Source organism: Meriones unguiculatus, chromosome 3, assembly GCF_030254825.1.
Source record: "Meriones unguiculatus strain TT.TT164.6M chromosome 3, Bangor_MerUng_6.1, whole genome shotgun sequence".
In the NCBI taxonomy this organism is placed as follows: domain Eukaryota; kingdom Metazoa; phylum Chordata; class Mammalia; order Rodentia; family Muridae; genus Meriones; species Meriones unguiculatus.
The window spans coordinates 135,633,034-135,656,678 of NC_083351.1; the positions used below are offsets into that span (position 1 = coordinate 135,633,034).

Below are 23,645 nucleotides of genomic sequence, written 5' to 3' on the forward strand. Positions count from 1 at the left end.
TGTTCCAGACAAACATGACACTTAATGCCTTGCAAATTTCATAATTCAGGGACCATCCAGTGCTCATTACCTGAGTGGCAGGCAAGGCACAGCCCCACTCTGTGATTCTACCAACAAAAAAGGAGGTCTATGTAAGCCTGTTGTCAGAATTATTTTATTACGCCATACACTTTGATATAGTACCTGAATATGTTTATATGTAAGGTTAAGCATGCAATATTATATATGTTTATATATAAGGTTTAATAGACAATGGCTTGAGATGCAGGCATAAGCAGTAAGAATGTGGAAGGTGAGGAAGTTTGCAGCCAGGGACTACTGGCATAGATCCCATGTAGGCAGGCACATCTGCTCTCGGATCTGGGCTATATAATCTTGGTTTCTGAGCATCAGTTTCTTCATTTGAAAACAAAAGAGCTAAAATTATGTTTATGACACAAGTCTCTTACAAGGATTAAAGTAATGAATACATCAAAGTCATTCAGAGCATCTTATAGGCTTTGCTTTCCCTTAATTATGTGAATCTGATTCAGTGTGTCCCACCAAGCTTACCAAGAAATCCTGTCTCAATCTGGATTGGGTATCCATTTCTTGGGTCCAAGGATTCACCTGTATACCCATAGGAAGAGGCTAACCTGTGCCCTTCTCCTGTGGCCACCTTAGCCACTACAAATCCTCATCATCACCATTTGGACTAGCTGTGGCTCCCTGTTATCATTCAACATATTTTTTAGAACATCCATGGTATTCCAAAATAGCAGGTACCAGGGATGGGTACAAAGCAGACAAGAATCCCTTCTCTCCCATATATTCCAGTGAAAACACCTCTGGGTAAGATGGTTCTGAGACCTGAAACTTCCACAAAGAACACCCTTGGCCCTTGTCTTCAAAAGAGAGTTCAGATGAAACCTGCCGTACACCATCCATCCTGGTCTACACTCCCAAATCCTTCTTTCCTCTCATGATCTCAGGAAGCATCGTTTTGAAACAATCACTCTCCTGCAGGTCCTCCGGGGAGGCTTGCATCTCCCAAGCACCCTGTGATCTGTGAGCTGCCTCCTGTTCTACATATACCAGCACACAGAGCACTCCTGGCCTTGCCTTGGGAAACCCTATCTTCCAGGATGTGTATCCTGCTGACAAAACAAAGCAAGCTCATCTCCCAGTCAGGTTCTTTCAGACACCAACCACATATACGGGACCAAAGGAGGAGTACATTTGTGGCTCAGGGTACAGTCAGTGACAGAAGGGAGACTAGGAAGAAATGAGCAAGACTTTAAGAGAATGATTGCAGGCATGTGATTTCAGACAATGAGAGGGTGGTGAAGAGAAAAAACATGGAGAGGTGCTGAGATGAGGAGGGTGTGGGGGAGGGAGAGGACACAGATAAGCCTGAACACAGAGAAGACATGAGAAGTGGGGAAGGATCTCTTGCCCAAGCTGCCCAGAGATAACGGTGTGAACTGCTGGGTATAGAAACTGAGGAAGGTGTGAGGATGTGAGGTTTTAATGGCTTGGAAAACAATCATATGATCTGCTCACAGTTATGAAGGAAGTCAAGCAGGCCCAGCTGGGAAGTTCTCAGGCCAGGATCATTTTGCTCAGCAATATTCTACAGGACTGAAGGCAGATGCTAGGAACTTCTATGACCCTTCCTTGGGAGTTTGCAGCATCATAAAAAAAAAAATGCAGCCCCATCCCATTGGTCAAAATAGGTCACTGAGAGCTGGACCAGACCTTAATGGACAGCTGTCAGGATGGTGCTCCAGGATAATCAGAATGGGAGATACTTATATTGCCATCTTTGGTGAAATTCCATCTATCTGAGCAGGAGAGGCAAGTTAGGAGCTCTTACCTGTGGAGTGGGCCCAAAGATCAGTAGAATGAACCAAAAAAAAAAAAAAAAAAATCATTCATGAGGCCAATTGCCCTATTCCAGATCCACACCCTCAAAAATCCATCCATAAGTTAAGCATTTAACAAATATTTGCTGAGAAGCTATTATATCTGCTATGTGTTTATAGATAGAATTTAATGAACAACCCTCACTCTTAAAGATCTTGTATTTTAGCATGATGATATATAATAAATGCATAACCAATTCTAATAGTAGCCAAGTGATGAAAGATAAAGTGGAAAAACAGGGCTGGAGAGATGACTCAACAGTGAAAATCATATTGTTCCTGCAGAGGACCAGATTCTGATCCCAGCACCCACATGATGGCTCATAATCTTCTGTAACTCCAGTTCCATGGGATCTGATGCCCTCGTCTGCCTTCCATGAGCACCAGGCCCAAATGTGATGCATAGAAATTTACACACATACCCAATACATACATACATGCATACATACATACATACATACATACAGTATAGAAAAAGAAGAAAGATCCCATTTTGGATAGAGCATTGAAGAAGGCTGTGGAACATGTCAGATTTAGGGCGGAGGTCAGTAGGTCCAGGTGGCAGGATAGGAGGAGAAAGTGGCAGAGTACAATGCAGGTAAAAACCAAATTATCAACAGTCTCACAGAACGGGAACCGATAGGCAGTTTTTTTTTTTTTTTTCTAATCATGGAAAGCAACCATTGGTCTGACCCCTTGTCCAGCTCTATGAGGCTCATTTCTTAAGATAGATGCTTCCTTGCCAGACAAATACTCATCCTGCCTGCCTTAGGGTAGCAGAAAGTCTGAAGGTGACAAAAATCTCCCATCAGCCAGTGTATCTCCAGGCCTCTGTTCTTCCCTTCTGGGTGTATGAAACTAGAGGCAATGTGTGCTATAGGCTCCATATTGTGAGACTAGAGGTCACCCAAGCCATGTCTGGGAAGAAACAGAAAACAGTTCTGCATAGCTCCAGATGGCTTCGAAAATTGAATTAAACCTACAACTAGCCCAGGAACCTTCCCCATCATAATTATATTATTGGTCATTAACATTTAAAGAGGCTGCAAACAGAACACTGGGCACTGCAATAAATTATCATTGTTCACTGGGCAAGCTCAATGAATCAGGTGCTCCTGGAGCCTTCTGAGACTGTCTGCTGCTGTCATTTAGAGGATGGTGCCCTACTCTTTAGTGCATGGGGTACAATAGGGGTAGCAGTGGGGGCAAGTCTGCACACATAAAAACTTCATTTCTGGATATCTAGTCTATCCCTTGAAAACAAGTCTACCATAGCTTCTCCTAGCATCCAAGGCAACCAGCTTTCTGACGCACGTTCAGTCTCCATCTTATCATGGCTCATAAGTCCTGCTGGGGCACCAATCTCCTGGGCTACGTGACATATCAAGCTCTTAGCTTCAGTAATAATAACAGCAGCAACAGCAACTTATTAAGTGCTCAATCCATTGCCTTTGTCATGCTGGCTGATCTAAATAGAATCATCTGATTACTCAACGTGGCATCCACTTGTCAAGTGAAATAGACATAGCTCTGAGGTGACAAGACTTACCAGGATCACACAGCCGGTCACATGAAAAGGCAAGACTCAGGCTAAGATGTGCTTGAATCTGGGGCCCGAGTGTGTTGCTGCCTTTTCTCTTAGGCACACCCTTCTCAACTCTTTTGGTGATATGAGTCTACAGGCATCTCAGCTCAGAACAAAATGACCCCCTTCAGCAAGCCACATCCTAGTTTGCATGAGATGCCCCTTCTACGGGACTCCATGACACTGCGTCCTGGCCCAGCACTGATTGAGCTACACTAGATGTGCCCTTGTTTACACTTAGAGGACCCTAAGAGCCAAGATGTTGTAAATTTGCATGCTCCTAGCCTGGCTCAATTGACTGAATGGATTTAATGGTTAGACAAATCTGCATGCAGTTAGACCCAGTTTCTCCATCTGAAGAGCATGACTATGCTGAGTGAGAAAGAAATTATATTCACCATAGACTGGCAAAAACACACCACTGAAAGCATGACAAAGACTGACCCATGTCATTGTTAATCCCTGCATGGCAAAGGTGTGAACTTACTCTTCAAATAGCAAACCCAAGTGCCCTTGAGACCTTTGCTTTGAATATGGAATATTTGTGTCCTGATTCGGCGTCTAAGAACAACTAAGCCAGAGGGAATCTGCAGACCATAATATGCCTTGGCCAGAAACATTCCCAGTGCTTGGGGTGGAAGGAATTTTGACATTTTTCAAAGAACAATTAAAATTGTGCAAAATGGAAGAGTTGGGTAGCAGAGTAACCATGGTATGTATGACCAAGACTAAATGAACACTGACTAAGTGTCACTCATGAATTTGAACCAGGTTCTTGGTCGAAGCCAGTGGTTATCAATCTGTGGACCATGACCCTTTTTGGGGTCAAATGACCCTTTCACAGAGGTCACATATCAGATAGCCTGCATATCAAATATTTACATTGCAATTCATAACAGTAGGGAAGTTGCAGTTATGAAGTAGCAATGAAATAATTTTATGGTCGGGGTCACCACAAGATGAGGAACGGTGTTAAAGGGTCACAACACTAGAAAGATTGATAACCACTGGTAAGCAATAAAGTCCATTAAGATACTGGAATATGAAAAGACAGTATAATGTATGGAATTTTGAAACACTCTTTAAAAATGCCTTCAAAACATGAGCCTCATATGCAAGAAGACATTTGGAAAAGAGGAATTCATTGACAGTGCACACTGTTGTTTGCATAGGGCCCAAAGCCACGTGAAAAAGCACTTGATCTCTGCCTACACTGGATCTATCTTTATTGGCCAGAATGGTGGGTGTCAAGAGGCAAAAGGCCATGAAAATTTGAAAAAAATAAAATAAAATAAACTCCCAGAAATACCAAATCTGGCCAAGAAGCTATTGGGGAAGATGAGTGGTGGTTGGAAAGTTAGACCCCTCAGGCGCTCCTCAGGCTCCCTTCCAACAAGCCACAAGAGCTGCATGCTGGGAGACAAGAGAACTGACTCTCCAGCTTCAGTGAAAGGATAGTTGACATAGTCTGACAGGGGAAGAGAAATCACCAATCCCTGCAGTGAATGGAAGCAGAAGCAGAGCCATGGAAACCCAACCTTTGGCAAAGAGAGGCTAAGAAGCGGTGGAAGCTATCTCTTTGCCTGCAACACCATTCTAAACAGCTCTGTTCATAGACTGCCCTTTAGGACAGATGGACATAGGAGAAATGGTTGATAAAAGCGATCTAGAGAGAAGAACAGGGGTGAGTGGGTGGCTGTCTTTGGTACAATAGAGTCTGCATGCCCAGAAGCAGTGTAGTCCAGAAGAAGGCCCAGCATCCCATGAAAATCAGCTCCTGAGGCGCACTGGAAAGAGGGCTGGCCACACCTGCCATCAGCACAGGCCTGAGGGCTGATGGGAGAACAGGCAGAGCATGATTGAAGAGCTGCATAAGTTAGCAGCAGTGGCTTGCCTGGGGGTCAGAGCAGCCTACCTGAGGTTCTTCTAAACAAGGAAGAGCTGGTGGACAGCACCCATATATCTAGGGGCAGGTGGAATAACCTGAAAAAGTGTAGCTTCTCAGCACAGTACTTAGGTAGCACGTGTGAAGGCCCACGATTGATCTCCAGTACCACAAAAAAAAAAAAAAAAAAAAAAAAAAAAAAAAAAAAAAAAAAAAAAAAAACCAAATGAATGAATAAGTAGTAGATGAATAAATAAATAAAATGAGAATACATAGGAGTCTATCAGACTGTTGCCCAGTCTGAAAGGACTTATTACCATAAAGACTGAGAAGCTAATGAACCCCCAAAGGCAGGGCCTGGACCATCTCATCCACTCTGTCTTGTGGGCCTAGAGGTGTGTGCCCAGTATCAAAGGGCATTTACCACACATCTGCTGCGTACACAGACAACTCCCTGCCAACAGAACCATTTCCCATACATCTGGTGGATGCATGGACGACCTCCTACCAACGCGACCCTGTCTATATTCAGCAGCAGCCAAGACCTAGGGTGTCAAGGTCACACACATATCCTTTCTAATTCTTAAGCAATGTCTATTCTATTATTTAAACATTTACATCTCAAAATATCAAAACACTGGCAACAGTCACATTTCGTAGGTTTGAGAAACCCAAAATTTTAAATTTAAAAACTGGTGGCACTAAGTCCCAAGGACATGCCGAATGTAAAACCATACATAGAAATAAGTGTCAAGAGAACTAAATATGGGCAAATATGATATGCAGAAGTCAGCATTATTGTATAAATTCATAGGAGATGAGGTTAATTTCAAAGTATAATGTTGAAATAATTACATAAAATGAAACAATTTTTTTAAAAATTGAAGCTGATGGAATGCATCACTTCTGAGCCACGCACATACCAGCTGACTAGAGAAATCTGGAAAAACCGAGAAATAGTAAGAGGCAACCCTAAATGATTTCTCATGAGCACTCTCATCTACTGCAACCAAGATAACATTTTATCTGATACAGGAAGAAGGCTCTGAAAACAGGGCGTCCACCTACCCCACCCGAACACCATCAGCCTAGGTTGGACTTTCTATGCTGGTTGCAGCTATGGTTTATATTTGATGAAAGCATTTCCAGTCTGTCTGTGTCTTCTTGCATTTCACTAAACACAGGTACAAATTCCATGCAGATTTCCCGTATTGCTATTAATGACTTTGGGCATATGTGTTCCTGTCGATAAAGTGTTTGAATCAGAGTCAAGAATTATGCTTTCATGAAAAAAAAAAATGTTGCTTTTATTGATGATTAAACTCTTTCTGTAATTAACAACTACCAGACAAAATTGCTCTGTTAAGGAAAGACAGCTTTGTGTAGTTAAAACTTTAATGCGTGACAGAAGTGTTTAATAATTATGAAACAAAATATATCACAAATATTAAGAATTGTCCCATAAATCAAAAACTAGATTGGTGTTCTCTAAGCCAGTGAGAACTTCTATGAATTATCCCTGATTATGGCTATTTTATGGAAAAAAGACACCTCTTGTTCTACTCACAATCTGTGGTGAGACCAAGACTGGCACATGGGCAGTGCCAATGCATGTCCCTAACCGCATGAATCTTTGTACCCAAAGGACAGCACAGCTACAGAGTGTTACAGCACCTGACACATTATCCAGCCACAACTGAGATCCAGGGAACTGTCTGGAACTACAGCTCTGTGTCAGGTGACTGGCTAGGGGTCTGAGATCCTAATCAGGTCCCTCACCAAGCCCAGGAGGGTTGAGTCATGTTAGCTGAGGCTGCAAATGTGCATGATCTTCCATGAGGCTCCAAGCAGAGCTGGATTGGACACTGGAGTCATCAGGATATCAGTTCCTGATACTCTTCTGTATAAAGGGAAGGAAGAGCCCAGGGTTTTTGTCTGTGGCATGACGATTTGCTCCCTCTAAGAGGACGGAGTTGGAATGACCAGATTTGAGCCTTCCCCTTACATGTCCTTGGCTTCTGTCTGTGCTGGGAGTCAGCTGACCAATGAATGAGTAGGTTCAGAGAAACAAGAGTTCAACGTCATGATCAGACATGAGGCCCTGCCCATGCAGGCCTGGAGAGTCACCACCCTCTGCTTTGGCATGTCTGTCTTGTTTTAAATCTACCTTTTAAAAATATAGGGAAACAGTTCAAAATAGTATATTTAAAGTCAAATTAGCCTGAGCTAAGGGCAGCTCTTATCATAAACAATTAGTTGCAAAAATCACTCTGGCCCAGTGAGAATGTAACAGGTCACTCCTCAAGGCTCTGGCATAAGGGTTTTCTATGGCATGGAGATGACTTGAGAGTTCCCTTCAGGTTTCATAGGTGGAACCTTGGTTGTCAGTGTGATAGCATTGAGTGGAAATGCCCAGGCCAACTGAATTAGGTCTTCGTAGCATCACCCTCAGAAGGGTTTTGATCCAGAAGATCTAGCCAGAGTGAGTTATGGCTAAAGAAACTGCACCCTCGGCCCTCTGGCTTTTGGCCGTATCATACTCTCCACCTCCATCTCCCACATAAGGCCATCCTCCATGTTGTGATATAGCCAGAAATTCCTCACTAGAGGCAGAACTGACAGCTGGGTCTTAAACTCACAGCCTCTAAATCTGTACAATAAATACGCATTTCTTTTTAAGTATGCAGCTTCAAGCCTTTTGCTATAGCAACTGAAAATAGATTAGCACAAGCTTAAACAATATAATGACTTTTAAGTGCAAGGCCTGACAGAAAAATGTTCAATGAATACTATTTTCTAACCATTGTAGTTATGATTATATAAGTATGTGAATTAATGATAAAATATTGAATTGATGCCAATTAGGGTAGTAACTACCACATAAAGAGAAGCTAAGCAGTTCTCATCCAATTTCAGAGATTAATAATCAAACCCTATGTTAGATTCACATTTCAACTTTCCTTGCATAACTATATACAAGCCTGGCTTGTCTCCGTCAAGTCTCCATATCTGACTTTTAGTAGAGATGTGAAGACATCAGTGTTCACCAATCCATGAGAATCAAAGGACTATTATATTTAGAAATTGTTCTTGGCTAATGAGTCAGTCCTAGGAGGCCACAGAAGAGTGTTTCATTCACTGATCACTCAACACACCTGTCACTAAGGTGACACACTCTTGCGGAAAAACAAACAGTAGGTTCTTGAAGATCACAGAGGGAAAATCAGGTGTATACACAAGAGTAACTATCCACACTGAGAACTATGCACTGTGATTGCTGCTGTGAAATACACTGGAAACACAGACGTGGTCCTCTAGAGCCTTTAGGAAGATGATGGCCATGGCAACTTAACCTAACTGGAGACCATGTCACATGATCACCAGCCTCTAGGCTCATTGCCATGGTGCACCACTGAGAAATCTCAGCACTCTGCTCACCTCCAAGGCTAGCCATATCTCCTGCCTTGACACCTGGGGTCAGTAAATAGCTCACTCCCTCCTCTGGAGCAAGTGAGATGCCATTTGTTTTGGTCTCTACAGCTCTGAGGCTGAGGCATAGGTTGACTCATGAATGGTAGTCTTCATCAGAAAACCAGCTCTTGGTGAGAGACAATGATGAGCCTTCATAGAAACCTACCAATCTATGCAATCTGTGTAAATGATTCTAGTTGACTTAAAAACCTGGGAGTTAAAGAGATGTAGGATACAGGCATTATGCTCCACTAGAGCTGGGAAATAGGGACAGAGCAAGCCACCTAACTGAATGGGTGAGATGAAATCCTTGTAGAGGTTACTGGCCATCAGAGGTAGCTATCACCTCTGCTGCCTGATAGAATTCCAGAAGGTTCAGGGAGAAGCTACATGGTAGGACCCTCTAGATCTGGAAATAACCAAGAAGCATGCCAGATTTGGGGGAGTGCAGAAGTGGAAGAGGTGAGGAGTGGGGGGGGGCTGCAGTAGAGTGGAGTGTGTGTGTACATGCGTAGGAGAAGGACTGCCCAACCATAAAAAAGATGTCCCATAGATATACAGACATTCAAGAAATGAAAAACCATTTTAAAACAGAACTATAAAAAACAAAGGGGACGGCTTACGGACATGAAATTAAGAGCCCCGGATTATAGCCAGAAGTCCGCTTGAGCTGAGTGCTAACCCATCTCCCCCACTGCTTCAATTTTCTTAGGCCATCTCTTCAAACTCCATTTCTTAGGCAGTATGAATTGCCTACTAGGAAGCCTTTGTGGTTTAAGGAGGTTGCTGTTACTGTAGCTTTGCAATCTGCTGGTGCTTCTACAGTAAAAGTGAATTCAGTGGACACATGAATTCAGACGTTTGCCTGCTCATCACATCTGAGAAGCAAGCAAACCTGCAGCCTCGTGCACACGCGTGCCTCTTCTAGATGTGATGCCATGCCATGGAGGGCTGAGCATCTGCCACAGCACTACAGTGGAGCCAGGCTTTCGCCGCGAAGCAGGGGCTTTGCCATCATTTGTCCAAGCAGCACTCCCCTGCCTTGCCTTGTTTTCCCCTCCCTTTTTTCTTTCCATCCGGTCAGCTGTTTCCTTCCTCACCAGCCAGCTCACTTCTACACTGTCCCTTCCCTCCACCCAAACAGTGTCAGTGATAAATGAAATTAGCACCCCTCCTTCTGCTCCTCAGGAGGAGAAGGGCAGGAACTGCCTCTCACCCCTGTGAGGGAAGAGCCCATGTTCTTGAGAAATACAAAGGAGACTCTCTGGATAGAAAAGAGTGTAGCTCTTTCTGTAACACACACTAAATCCACAGCTCACAGTCAGAGGCCAAGCTTGGCAGGATGAATGGGACAGTGGCCTGACACAGGGGAGATGCAGGAAGCTTCTTCTGGGAGAGGCAGAATAAGGACATAAGAGCGTGGTCATGATTAGCTATACCAGCATCGGGGGTAAATTTCAGCCCTGACTCAACATTCTCGTAACTGTTTCAATACTGCCAGCTTTGAAGGAGCATCCCTGTTCCAACACTGGATGGCAAGGAGAAATTGAGAAATACATGTGTAATGTGCACATCACAGGGTCTGAGCCATTGCAAGTTCTCAGCAAATGTTTGCTTCTTACTGTTTTATGACCAGGAACTAAGATCAGAAGAGGTTAATGTCCAAATCAAAAAGAAGAAGGGAATTCAAAGTGTATAGTGCAATGGAAATAGCTCACCTTGGAGTCAGACAGGGGCTGGGACCTGAACACTCTCTCAGGCTGGGGAGCCACTTGTGATGGCCCAGCCTTAGTTTCCCCAAGTGAAATCCTGGAGCATAAGCACATTCATGGTGCCTCAGGGTTACTGTGACGGCTCTGTGTGACAGCAGCACACTGTCTAGAGTGGATCTCCAATAAACAGCAGTAGGAACGGTCTGTGCTGTTCAGGCCTCATGTTGCCCAGTGCCCACCCATGCTTACAGGCTCCATGCAAGAACCGATTGTTTGGGCTCCCCATGCCAAACTCAGCACAAGCATCCTGCCTGGCATGAGCTGAGAGTGGAGAGGTAAATGAACTACGTAAACAGCCCTGGGGGCTCAGGAGCAGCCCTGGAGCCATGTCTACCTTCAACACCGCTGTGCAATGGGTCCTGCTGAGCACCTACAAGCATTTTCATCTCTCTCAGACCACAAGGCTAAAAGCGGGCTACTTGGGAGCCCGTATCTAGGAGAGGTGAGATCTAGACTTTGTTCCTGGGTGCTCCACCCTGGAATCTGCCTGCCTAACCACACTACTGGCGAAGACAGCAGTCTGCAGGGTACATGTGGACGGAAGCAGAGCAACTAGATTCTGGTTGGATTTCAGAGGAGGTGAGGTACAAGATAGTAAGAGAGAGAGAGAACAGAGAGAGGGAGAAGGAGAGAGGGAGGGAGAAAGACAGCTGGTATTAGGAGCATCCATGCCATGGTCTGAAATAACTCATCCATCACAGCCTCACAGGCAGCCTGCTCAGGAACCAGTGGAGACCCTGCCCCCAACCCTAGTCCCCCACCTCTCCCTGAACCTCGCTCTACCTCCTAGCCACAGAACTGGGTGGTCCTGATTGGAGACCAGTTCTCCCTTCTTTGCTCCAACTGTTGAGTACAATGCCCAGTGAGAGGAGCCCAACAATAGTGAATCATGGACCTTTCTCTCTCTCTCTCTCTCTCTCTCTCTCTCTCTCTCTCTCTCTCTCTCCCTCCCTCCCTCTCCTTCTCTCTTTTTCTCTCATTCCCTCACAACTTTCATGACTCAGAAGTGGGAAAAAAAACTTGTTTCAGACTGCATGATCCGAGTAGGAAGCAGCCCGGCAGAATGAGTCTAAGTCACATCAGATGGCCACGCTGAGCCCAGAGCTTGGTGGCTGGGTACCGGGTCTGTCCTCTCGGTTTCCAGAACAGACTTTTGTTATCAAATGCTGCTGATGAGAAAAGAGAACATCTTTCCCAGTCATATCAGACTTTATTAAAGTGGAGACCTTGATGGCATATATGTATAAAAGGACAGCATTTTCCTCACAAGCCCGAATTCATAAAGTTCTTCTCCAGATATGCCACTCTCCAGCTCATCACAGCGTGTATAGCCATGCCTCTTTACTGTGTAGATGAGGCAGGGGATCTGAGAGAAAAAGCCATCCACAAAGGATGTGGAACTCACAGAGCCTCACCATAGCCTCTCCCTTCCCTGCAACACACCAGGCTTTTAGGTGGGATAGAGTTGGGTGTGGAGAAAGGAGGAAGAGAGAGTCTGCTTACAACCGAAGGGCTTCATGACCTGTAGCATTAAATGCCTATGTGTCAGATAACCAGACTCCATTTCGCTCCTGCCTGTCCCACCAGGGCACAGCTGGCGCATTATCTCCACTTTTGGGGGAGCATAACAGGAAGGAGAGGGGAGGGGCCTACCATAACACACCTAGGCTGCATGGACTGACCAGGGGCATTAACACCTCAAGAAAACATCTGCTGAGACAAAGACAGAGGTCAGAAATACAGACTGGAGGACTGTATTCCAAGAAGGAACAAAGGAAATGAGGTAGAGGAGTGGGGAGAAAGAGCCACTGGCTTGTTTTGACTTCCTGCATTTTAATGTAACACTCGGTCCTATTTCCAGAACTCCTTAAGTACTCACTAGTCCCCGCTTTAGAGAACACAGCTAAGCACGGAAAGAACCAAGACCAACCCACTGGCATCTGGCAAGGCCTAGAGCCCAGTCAGCCTGGCCACAAGCCCTCTGTTTCCCAAATATCACCAGGAAAACCTTATGGCTTGTTCAGCCTGCCTTTTATCTGGACCATTGGAGTCAAGATCCCAGAAGTCCCCCACGAGCCCCCTAAATATTTAATAGGCAGTGAAGGAATTCCTCCAGCTCCTCTACAACTATTATTTTTAAATACCAGACATTTCCTCATAGGTGAATTTAAAGCAGGGAAACAAAGGAGGGAAAGGATTTTCCTTTGAGGTGTAAATGAAAAGTAGCCCACGGAATAATTAAAACCAGAGCAAGGGTCAAGGTTTAGCCAGTATGCCAGGAGTCCCTGCGAGCTACCCACACAGTCTACTCACGTCAGCAGCACCTGAGGGATGGAGTTTAAATGAGGCGTTTAGCAGACTCTACCTTTGGATGCAAACGTTACATTAACCCTGAATGTGGTGCAGGTGGGTTTGGTTGCGTGCCTTCCAACAGGATAATTGGCTCAGGATGGAGCTGAGAACTAGAACCATCACATCTGGTCTTTTGCAATCTTGGGGTCCTGTGGCCCAGGCTGGTGAACCCCAGTCTCCTGTCCATTGTAGAGAGCTTGGTCTCAGTGTCACACCTAACCTTCCTGCAGTCTAAGTTTGCTTCCTCCGCTCGCTGAACTCCAGTTACAGATCTGGCTGGATTCCACTGCTTGGCCTCACATAAACCCACCTTAACACACTCACACTCAACACCAGCTCATTAGAGGCTCACCATTCTGTAGAATGGAAATCACATCGCTAGAAAAGTCAAGGCAATCCCATCAGCTCTTCCCCTGAAGGGTTTTCCTAAGAGCAAGCTATGCTCTAGGCCAGAATGGCTTGGGGGCAGGAATGGCTCAGGCAAAGCTCTTAGGACTAACATCTTTTGATCATCCCTTCAGCTATGAACTAGATGACAGAGGAAGCAAGCCCAAGACACCACTAATTTTCTGAGTTCCATCCTGTTCTAGCTGTGGGCTTTGCTTCATGGCTCCTCTCCGACCTTGCTTTTGAAGCGTCTCCTCCCAACCCAAACCCTTCCTGCCTTCGTTCCTTGGTTATGTGTCCTGGCACGGATTCTCTCTGTGTCCTGAAGGTGAATGCCACTTCTTACTCTTACTTTCCTTGGATCAGGGATGATATTTTTCTGTGCTTTTGAATAACAGAAGAAAAATTCATTGATACGCACTGACCTGTATGTCATCAAGTTGTCTTCTGAGGCCTGCCACGACTATAGAAAAGTGCCCACAGACAGGCAAAATTAATTTGGCTTCAGCTGTTAGCTGCTGTCAAATTATTGGGGGCAGATTATAAAGCCTATCTACAAATAAATAGCAAATCTGAAGCAAGGTTGCTTTAGCATGGGAAAATTAATGTGCCTGTGAAAAATCAGCAAAGGTCTAATCAAGGACAAACAGTCCCAGGGTAGCTTTTAGTTGAGGCCAACTGTCTTCCTCTTAGGTGAGCAAGGGAGCATAGAGAGAAATGGTTCCCACTCATTCTCTCTCAGAACCCTGCTGCAATCACAGGAACCTTGGAGTAGACTCTCTCCACAAGCCAACACTGTGACCATAGTGGGAGCCTTCCAGGGCAGCAACAGCACAGAAATCCATAGGGGAGTCAAGATGGCCACCTCTACACGTTCATGGCCTTAAATCCCACCTTCTGTTCAGCCTGAATCTCCAGAGCAGCACCATTTCAGCCCCCTTCAAAGGTGGAGTCCTGTGTTCAACCATTTCCACTCTAGACCCATGCTAGTCCGATTCTACACCAGGAATTCCAGCAAGCACTGTGCGATTTCATGTCACTTGTTGCCCTCAGCAGTGAGGGAAGGGGCCAGGGTACCATAGCACCTGCTGGCTCAGGGGTTCCTCCCTCTGCCAAGGAGAACCCCTACCACAATAGTTGCAGAATCTAATCACACTACAAGAAAGCCTTGCTGCATCTATTATCCACGTAGCAGTAGCATGGGGGTCAATCAATCATCGACAGTGTCCTCACAGATGATCTGTTGATACTGTAAGCTCCCAGTGATGGAGATGTGAGCATGCTGCCATCTGCACTGAGAATTCCCAATGGCTTTATTTATATTGCTCTCATAATGAAAAGGGGATGTTTTGCATCTCTAAGAGTACATGTTCCCTCAGTACCCAGTGAGGCCAATGGGAGGGAAATGGGCACAAAATGCTTGGACTGAGCAGTGGGAAAGCTTGTGAATGATGGCCAGTCTGTCCTCTCTAGCCCTTGCAAATCCTCAGCAGGGCCAAAGGACAGGCCTGCCAAAAGCTAATAACACCTTCCTTCTGCCATGGAGAAAAATAGATGAGTGCATCAAATTTTCTCAAATTTAAACTTTATTCCCACAATTTTCTTAGCTTAAATATTGCTTATTATCAGTTTCTTCTGGGAAGGACCAGGATCATCTAAATAGATGGCCAGGTAGCAACAACTGTCCACAGAAAAAGGATGGTTTTGGTTACAGTCACTCAGGCCAATGTGGCAGATCAAGCAGAATAATTTTGTCTACAAAAATGTCTCTCTGCACATGTGGTCAGGGTGCAAGAAGGCCACAGACAGGGACAGGTGCCATGACAGCCCCTTTCTGCACATCTTCACTCTGGTTTTTCTCTTTTCAACTGCCTTATGTGGAGAACGCGTTTATACAGAAGAGAGTAGTTGATGTAGCCCTGGTTACAAGAACTTCCTGCTAAGTGCACTGCCTCTCAGCAGTGTCTCACCTGCTGAGACAAAAACCCCAGGGTCCAATAGCTTCGCCAAGTGGGGAGAAAATGGCCACGAGAGGTTCTTTTGTGACTTAACTATTAGAACTTACAGTTCCAGGAGGAGGAGGAGGACAAGGAAGTCATGTTGAGAGAGGTGATTGATGTCCCCAAAGGCCCCGCATACAGGCACACTGTGTCCGTGTTCCGGCCCAAAAGCACTCTACAGGTCCCCACCCAACACAGAGACCAGCGAGGAAGCATTGTACAGTTCCACTAACATTTCTGGAGAAGAGGCAAGCATTTTCCTCAGCAGCATAGGAAACATAATCCCTAACTTAATCCCCACAAACAGTATGATAAACTCAGTTTTGCCTGTGAGAACAGTGAGGCACCTCGCTAACAAATAATAAAATACAATTCAAACTCAAAATTCTTGCTCCCAAACCCTATTAGTGATTTATGTGTTCTTCTGTGTTGCTTCCTGATGAGCTCTCTGCAGAGATAATTCTCCCTGACCACCTGACCAACCTGGATTTACCCTCAAGCTGTGCCTTCCTAAATCTGGGGCTTCTCTGGGCCTTCTGGTTGAAGCAACAATTGAGACCTTCTGGGGAGGCTCTGGCTTCAGCCTCAGCATCCCTGGGTCAGAAGTCCAGCCCATCCCTGCTCCTGCCCTCTGGTACTTGCCACAGCTTCTCTGGCTCCAACGCTCCTCTGGGGATGTGTACTGTTCAAGTGCTATGACACCATTTTCCTGTTTGCATTTTGTTTTTGTTTTTGTTTTGTTTTTACAGTTCGTTGCTCACCCTAACTGTCAGCAGCAATTGCTTACCATGTGGTATGAAAATCTCTCAGGCTTACGTCAACAGTCTATCGCTGTGAAATTCCTGGCTGTGTTTGGAGTCTCCATAGGCCTCCCTTTTCTCGCCATAGCCTATTGGATTGCTCCGTGCAGCAAGGTACAGACTGCTTAAGGTGCATGTCATTTGCAGTTATCTTTTCTCCTCTCTTAGTGTCTCCTTCAGGTCAGCAGAGGATTTTTTTCTGTGTTGTTCAAGTATTACATTGGAGCTGGAGCTGGCTGAGGCACTTGCCTGGCACACCCATAAGGCTCTGGGTTTGAGCCCCAGCATCACAAAGAAAAATGAAAAGAAAAGAAGGGAGGAAGGGAGGGAGGTAGGGAGGGAGGGAGGAGGGAAGGGAGGGAGCAAAGTTTTGGTACACCAAGCAAACATAGAAGATCCACAAAAAGGGGGGAAACCTCAAGTTCTGTTTTTAATTACCAATTTTTAAAGAGAAATGAGGGTGATGAGAATTTAAACATGTGAGGCATCTCTGAATGGATAAACAGAGCAGAAAATACAGGCGCCCTCCTCTAGGATCTAGAGTGTGTGGAGTGACCTCCAAGCTCAAGGTACACTAATTTTCATCATGGTGTAGAAACAGTCATTGCTCCCGGAGAACTTTCTCAGCTTCTTCTTAGGATAGCTCATATCACTCCTGATTACACTGTAACTCATGTGCTTCAGGAAGCAGTTCAGAGACAAGAACCAGAGGGTGTGTTGAACACAGCTCAGGCTAGGCCCTGCAGATGACTCCTTACAACATCCTAGCCTCCATCAATAGGTTATGGTCCATGTGGCCAACTGAATAGGCATCAAGAAGAAAGGGGAGAAAGAAGAAGCATCCAGAAGGTATAGGACTGAATTGTTGCCTAAGGAAGAATACCAGAAGGTCAGGGATGGAGAGAAGAGTAGACCTGAGGCACCCTGGCACCTGCGCTGCTGTGGGTTCCACCTTCCTCATGCCCAGCCATTAGGACCAGAAAGCGCCAGTACCCCTCCTCCAGGAAGAGTTGGTGCCCCAAAGACCAAATCATTCGGAGGCCTTGAAATGATCCCATGGAGTTAAGACTGACTTTAGGCTCAAACTACATTTATCTAGTGACACATTTGAAAGGAATTAAGCGTGGGAGAGTGGTGTTCACTGGAGAAGAGCATGTCTGCAGGAAGACTGGCTGCACGGGCCATTTGATCAGTTAACACAGGGCTGCTTGCCATTGAGACCAACCTCATGTCAATTCCACTAGTGGGGAGGTCCACAAACTCAGGTGGCCATAGCCACCAAAGCAGCCAGGCAAGCAACCCAGTGTCTCAGCATAGGTAAGCGGTCCCAGAGAGGGAGCACACTCCGCTGTGGATAAAGAACCCCAAGACCCTGTGTTTGCTGCACCTGGCCTTAGCATCTCTTGAGAGTTCTGTTTCTATGGACTTTTAAGTCAAAATTCTCCAGATAATCTATATGTAAGCAAGGCCAAGTGGGTTTGTTTTGTTTTCTTTCCTTTTTTCTTTTTTAATGAGTTTAAAATGTCACAGATAAAGTAATTAGACTCAAGCTTGATTGATGCTGCCCGTAGGCTTCAGAAACATATCTTGAGGCTTCAACCAAGTAGTTTGTTGTGGAATTGAACCACACACACACACACACACACACACACAGAGAGAGAGAGAGAGAGAGAGAGAGAGAAGGAGACAGAGACAGAGACAGAAACGCAGAGACAGAGACAGAAACAGAGAGATAGAGAACCTGTGTGGCCAGGAATATTTGCCTTTACTTTTTCTGGGCCTTGAAGCACACTCTAGGGAATTCAGTCATTAGAATAACAGCATGATGAAGGAACTGAAGCCAGCCACACACCCAACACACCCACCACACACACACACACACACACACACACACACACACACACACACATACTACGACAGCTTCCAGGAGGCTGTAATAGCCCAGGCTAGCCCAGGTCTAGCCAATATCAGCAAACCAGTGCACCTCTGTCTCCCCAGTGCCTTGGGAAAGAGTCTACTTCTTAAACTTGTGGTAGGTACCAGCAAATAACATACATGCTCAACCCTGCCCCCCCCCCAAAAAAAAAGCTGTAATGAAAAAATGGGGAGGGCATTCTGGGATTGCTTGGCCCAGTGAATCCAGAAAGCTACCACATAGGTATAGAGGTCAGAGCTATAGTAACCTTCTGGAACATGTGAAGGAAATTATTGCAGGATGATTTATTCCTTGAGTGGGGCTTCCTTTAGTCTTTTCAAAAACGTGATTGGCATTTGAAGCTCCACGCTTTTTCAGCAAGAAAAAGAAGTAAAGCGCGCAAGCTAAACAGAAGCTGATCCTTAAGCCACTTGTCGCCAGCACGTTATTGGACTCCAAGCCTGAATGCAACTCGGGGAGCATGGTGAGCAACCAGGGAGCACGAGGAGCAGATGATTGTCAGGCTGAGCCGGTTTCAGGGGATGACTGTAAGCGATGCCACCCATTACAAGGAAGAGACCCTCATTAAAGAGCTTGTCAAACTTGCTTTGAGGCAGCAAAGGGACAGATAAAAGAGTTGAGATATTTTTAGTCTTTCCTTTAACCACTCAGAAAAAAAAAATCTTTTCAAGTTTGGCAGAGATGTTGCTGGGTATTATGGAGAGGTCAAATCTTGCATGTGACAAAGCCAGCCCTCTCTGGGGGCTCCTGAAGCTCCCAGGAGGAGGGCGCTGAGGAGGAATGCAGAAGGCTGACCTTCTAGTGAGGTCAGTGCCTTGAGGGTTGTCCCTGCAGTCTCGTGAAGAGCACAGTGCCATTCCAGGAATTTCATGTTCCAACGACATTATCAAATGCCCAGATGAGACATCAGACCGACATGTTTGTTTGTAAACAGACTTGTAAGCTGTCACTGCTAGACCTCATCAATGGGCCCCTGTCCATCAGCATCTAGTGACTGTCAGGAGGTTCTTTTCCCAGCCTAATGGTACCTCTTCCTCCTACATCGGCTACCAGCTGTCCTAAGAGGGAGACAGTCACTAACACTGAGAATGGCCTGATAGATTGGCCTTCTAAGATGAACTCATTACTACCTTCCTGTTGAACTCTTAAGCCTGTTTTTCTACTATTCTAAGTTTGGGGGTTTCTGAGAAAGAGAGTTACATAAAGCGATTACACAGCCAGGCTCATGAAGAGAAGCTCAGCTCACTAAGTTGTCATCTAAAGAGCATTAGCAAGCAACAAGTGTGTACAGCTGAGGGCAAGTGCAGACGGGCTTGGGACACGCTTTCCTGGATCAAGAAAAAATAATACAGATTTTGTTCATCATTCCTCACTGCCATCACGAACACAGGCAGGGCCAGGAAGGCCAGCGTGAAGCCAGTGCGTTCTTAAAAATGGAGGCTTTGGTTTAAATCATTTCTTAGCATCTTTATCCTCTCAGCAAGGGCTCCTGTGCCCAAGGCCTTCGTGGCTGATTAGCCAGCTTTCGTCCTTTGTGCTAAGCTAGGTGTAAGCCTGCTAAAATCTCAGGCAGTGTGTCATCAGCAGGTAGAATCAAGCAGAAGTCAGCATTGTGGCAATGTCAAGGAGCTGCGCAGAACAGTTAAAAGTATGACAGGAGAAACCGCTTCTTCCATCATCCATTAATCTTCACTGGTCAGTTACTGCAGAAACCCAGACAGGGAAAGGTAAACAAGTGTAGAATCCAACCTGCTTTCTTTGCAGTGTACAGTTTACCAATCCTTCCTGCCACATAACTCCTGTTGGGAAGAATAGCCAAGCCTTTGTCGCCCTCCCCTCTCCCACCCCAAACCCACATCTAGTGAGAATGGTGTGGGTGAGTCAGCAGCTTTGAAGGAGTTCAGCTTTGCTGAACCAAAGCTTGTGATTATAAACACACAGTCCAGGCACCAAGCAGAAGAGAACAGAAAGTCCAAAGGGCTCTTCTCTCCTGCTTTAGCTTCTACCAGAGAGCAAGCCTAGACTATGGAAAATTATAATGCAATTTTCCAGTCACAGCAATGGAAGGAACATTTGTGTCCACTGACCAGTGTTCCTCTTAGACTTCTGCCACCAAGTCCCAGGGCAGTAGGCACCCTGCTGGGACAGTGTGACAAGAGGCTGGTCATACTGTTGCTGAGGACAGTGTGAACCCCGCACTATTAACTCTTTACTTATTTTTACCATCATTTTTAACTGGTGTCTCTCCCCACTAGGAAATGAGCAGCCCTTAGCAGAAGGCTCAACTTGAGGGCTGTTTGGTCTCTCTCCTCACATGTCCACAAGACTCGCACACCAAACAGGCATGTGGCAGATGCAAAGACCCTGTGTGGGTCCTTGTGAACCCTTGCATGCATGCCTGCCAAGGGGCTGGAGAGATGTGTTAAGAGCACTGGTCACTATTGTAGAGGACTAGAGTTCAGGTCCCAGTTCCACATGGCAGGTCCAGCTCCAAGGGGTACAACACTCTCTTCTGACCTCTGAGAGCTCCAGGCTCGCACGCTGTACAGACATACATGGAGGCAAACACTCGTGTATTAAAAATAAACAAATCTAAAGCTATTTTTCTAAAGAATCAGCCCCATTTCTTAGGCTTCCCACTAAGGCACATACCTGACCCCCAGTGCCATAGACAGAGAATTGCCTACAGACCAGGTGCTATTTTGTGGATGTGACATCAATCATCGCTTATGTTAACCACAGACCGATGGTCATCTTTTCATTCCCATTTTAGAGAAGCAGAGACATTAATCAAGTCAATTGCCAAAAATCTGTGGCATGGTGATTAAAAATGAGTGTCTGTAGGTCAAGAGATTTTCCCAGAGTTATGGCATCAGCATCTGTGTCTCCACATAGTCCCAGGTCCAGCTACATGCCAATCCCCAGTGCCTCCTGTGCACATCTTAGGCGCCAAATAAACTTGAAATGGACTTAAATCAGGTATCTAGAGGCTGCAAGACTTTTCTAGAAAAGAGAAATCAAACCTTCCACAGGCCAAACACTGCCTGTTCCCTTGCATATTATCCCAGCCTTGTAACAGCCACCATTACCTAGTTCTTACCTAGTTCCTTGGTCCTGACTTCACACTCCTAAAATAATCCACTACCATAAGAAAACTACCTGAGCCTTAGGTTAGGCTTTTTCTGTTGGAATTTTGTTGCTTTTACATTGTTTTTAAATGTGTTCATGTGTATGTCCCTGTGAGTGACCACCATGTGGGCGCAAGAGCCGGCAGAGGGCACTGTTTCCCCTGCAGCTAGGGCTACAGGTTGGTTGTAAGCGTGGGTGCCGAGAGCCAAGCTCAGGTCCCCTGTAGGAGCAGCAAGAGCTCTAAGCCACCGAGCCACCTCTCCAACCCTTGATTGTGTCTTAGATCAAGGTCTACTCCAGATCTTGCCTGGAACTCCTATGGAGTTCCCAAACTCCCAATGTTCCTGTCTCATCCTCCCAAGTACCAGAACAGGCTCACAACTGCCTAGGTTCCCTGTCACAAGGCCTCAGTAGTGATGTGCATTTCCAGACTCAGGCTGTGCACAGCAGGCAGAGCAGACTGTGGCACACCTCCCGAGCTCCAGCAGCTTCAGGCCTGAAGCTGTAATCTTGACTGGGCTCTAGCAATTCTAGACTGAGAGATCTTACTGCTTGGTCTTTTGTCTTGTCTTGGCTCATGGAGTAGCCTTGTGGAAAACAGTCCTTCCCTGGGGTAATCTGCTTCAGAAATTGTCTTTGTGGGTAAAACAGAAAATTTCCAACACACACACTCACACACAGATAAACACATACTGACACACATATAAACACATACACACACTCTCTCACAAACTCACACACTCACTAACACACACACTCAAACACACTGTAATGCACAGGAACACATACACACACATTCACAATCACAATTAAACACATGCATACTCACAAACATGTAAACTCACTCTCATACATACTCTCACACACATTCTCTCTCTCCCTTCCTGGAACTGTGCAGTGGCAAACACTTATAATCCCAGTACTTGAGGCAGAAGACTGTCATGAGGTTGAGGCCAGCCTGTCAAAAAAAGAGAGAGTTGAGGAAAAAGAGAAAAGAGGTGGGAGAAGCAGGTAGAAGAGGAGGAGGAAGAAGGAAAAGGGCCACTGAATGTCTGGGTCTCATCTGCCAGTGATTTATCCACAGGGAAGCTTTCAAGTTCAGAAGATGAACCACCAATCCCTCACCTCCTCTCCCCTCCCTCCTGCCTATATCAAGGAAATATAGACATGAGGGTCACCTTCCAAATCAGTGCAGGGTGTTGTCAGAGGTTTATTCTTGTTGCATTTTGCAGTAGACAATCGTTTTAACAGGCTCATCTTCTGCTAGAATATAATACTCTGAAAAAGGTAACAGAGAACATCAGTCTCCTACAGGAAGGTCTTGAGGGACTCCACAGCCAGCAGGGTCTAGTCACACACACACACACACACACACACACACACACACACACACACAATGAGAGTCAGGTGCCTTGCCTGGGTGAGACGATGGAGACAACCCTAACCCATATTATCAACAGGGCTCGTCAGGGGGCGAGCCCATATAGAACCCACAGGAAAACTGGCCAGCAGTCCTCTAAGAGCTGTGTCTTTCTTTGATGGACCTTCTGGGAGACACAGATCTGGTACCCCATGTCTGCTCCCCAATGCCTGCTCTCTCAGAAGTCACTACCTTCCCTTGTTGCTTATGGAAACTCAGAGAGCGACAAGACACAATATCATGGCTCCTTAAGAACAATGCGATGGCTGCTTAAGGATGTCCCTTGGATACAGAAAAAACGTCCAAGGTCAGATGGTTGGAAAATGAGTCTCCAAGGTGGGAATTCTCATTAGCTACAATGTTGAAAAATTCAAACTGGATGCCTGATATGTAACAAATCAAAATGCAACATGGCTTAATTCAGATACAGCTTGACTGAATTCAAGTGAGATGTTTTGTTATTCCTTCTAATCTGCATTATCAAATTAGTATATTTACCTATTATCAAACATACCATAAAGTCAATAAATGCAGTTATATTTAAAATAACTTAAAGCATTAAAGTATAAAGAAATGTTATTTGTAAGATGTTTGTGAGCCTATGATGGCCAGACAAACATCTCCTCATACCTCTGAAGTTGCTCCTACTGTGTCTTACAGTACTACATATGGGCACGCCACTAGCTTTCAACGTGGTCAGGGACTCCTCCCAGCTGTGCATAAAATTCTGATAAACGTTTTCCATGACATCACAACAACCATGAATCATGTTACTCTGACAGCTAGAACAAGGGGGTGGTGAGTAACTGAGACACCTGAGAAAGAACATCATCAGGCTGTCTGACGTGCAAACGTGCTGAACACAGCTCTAACCCAGGGAGCCTCGCCCAGTGGCCGGTGTTCAGTCAGGCCAATACTCAGTCCCCCAGGTGACACTGCCCTTTGGGGCTCCTGAGTGAGGTCACATGAACATCAGTTAATCAGCACTAGTCCTAACTGAATCC

The 23,645-nt window shown here is 45.5% G+C and overlaps 1 protein-coding gene across 3 annotated transcripts in view; it reads left to right on the plus strand.

The window, feature by feature from the left end:
- The window catches only part of Trpc7 (transient receptor potential cation channel subfamily C member 7), a 117,409-nt gene that overhangs the window by 46,598 nt on the left and 47,166 nt on the right, over nt 1-23,645 (plus strand). For 2 of the 3 annotated variants that reach the window (XM_021650831.2, XM_021650830.2), the window contains exon 4: nt 16,106-16,270. The exons of the other annotated variant lie outside the window; for it this stretch is intronic. In XM_021650831.2, coding sequence (XP_021506506.1) covers nt 16,106-16,270 — 165 coding nt within the window. The remainder of the gene's footprint in view (nt 1-16,105; nt 16,271-23,645) is intronic. 3 annotated transcript variants of the gene reach the window in all.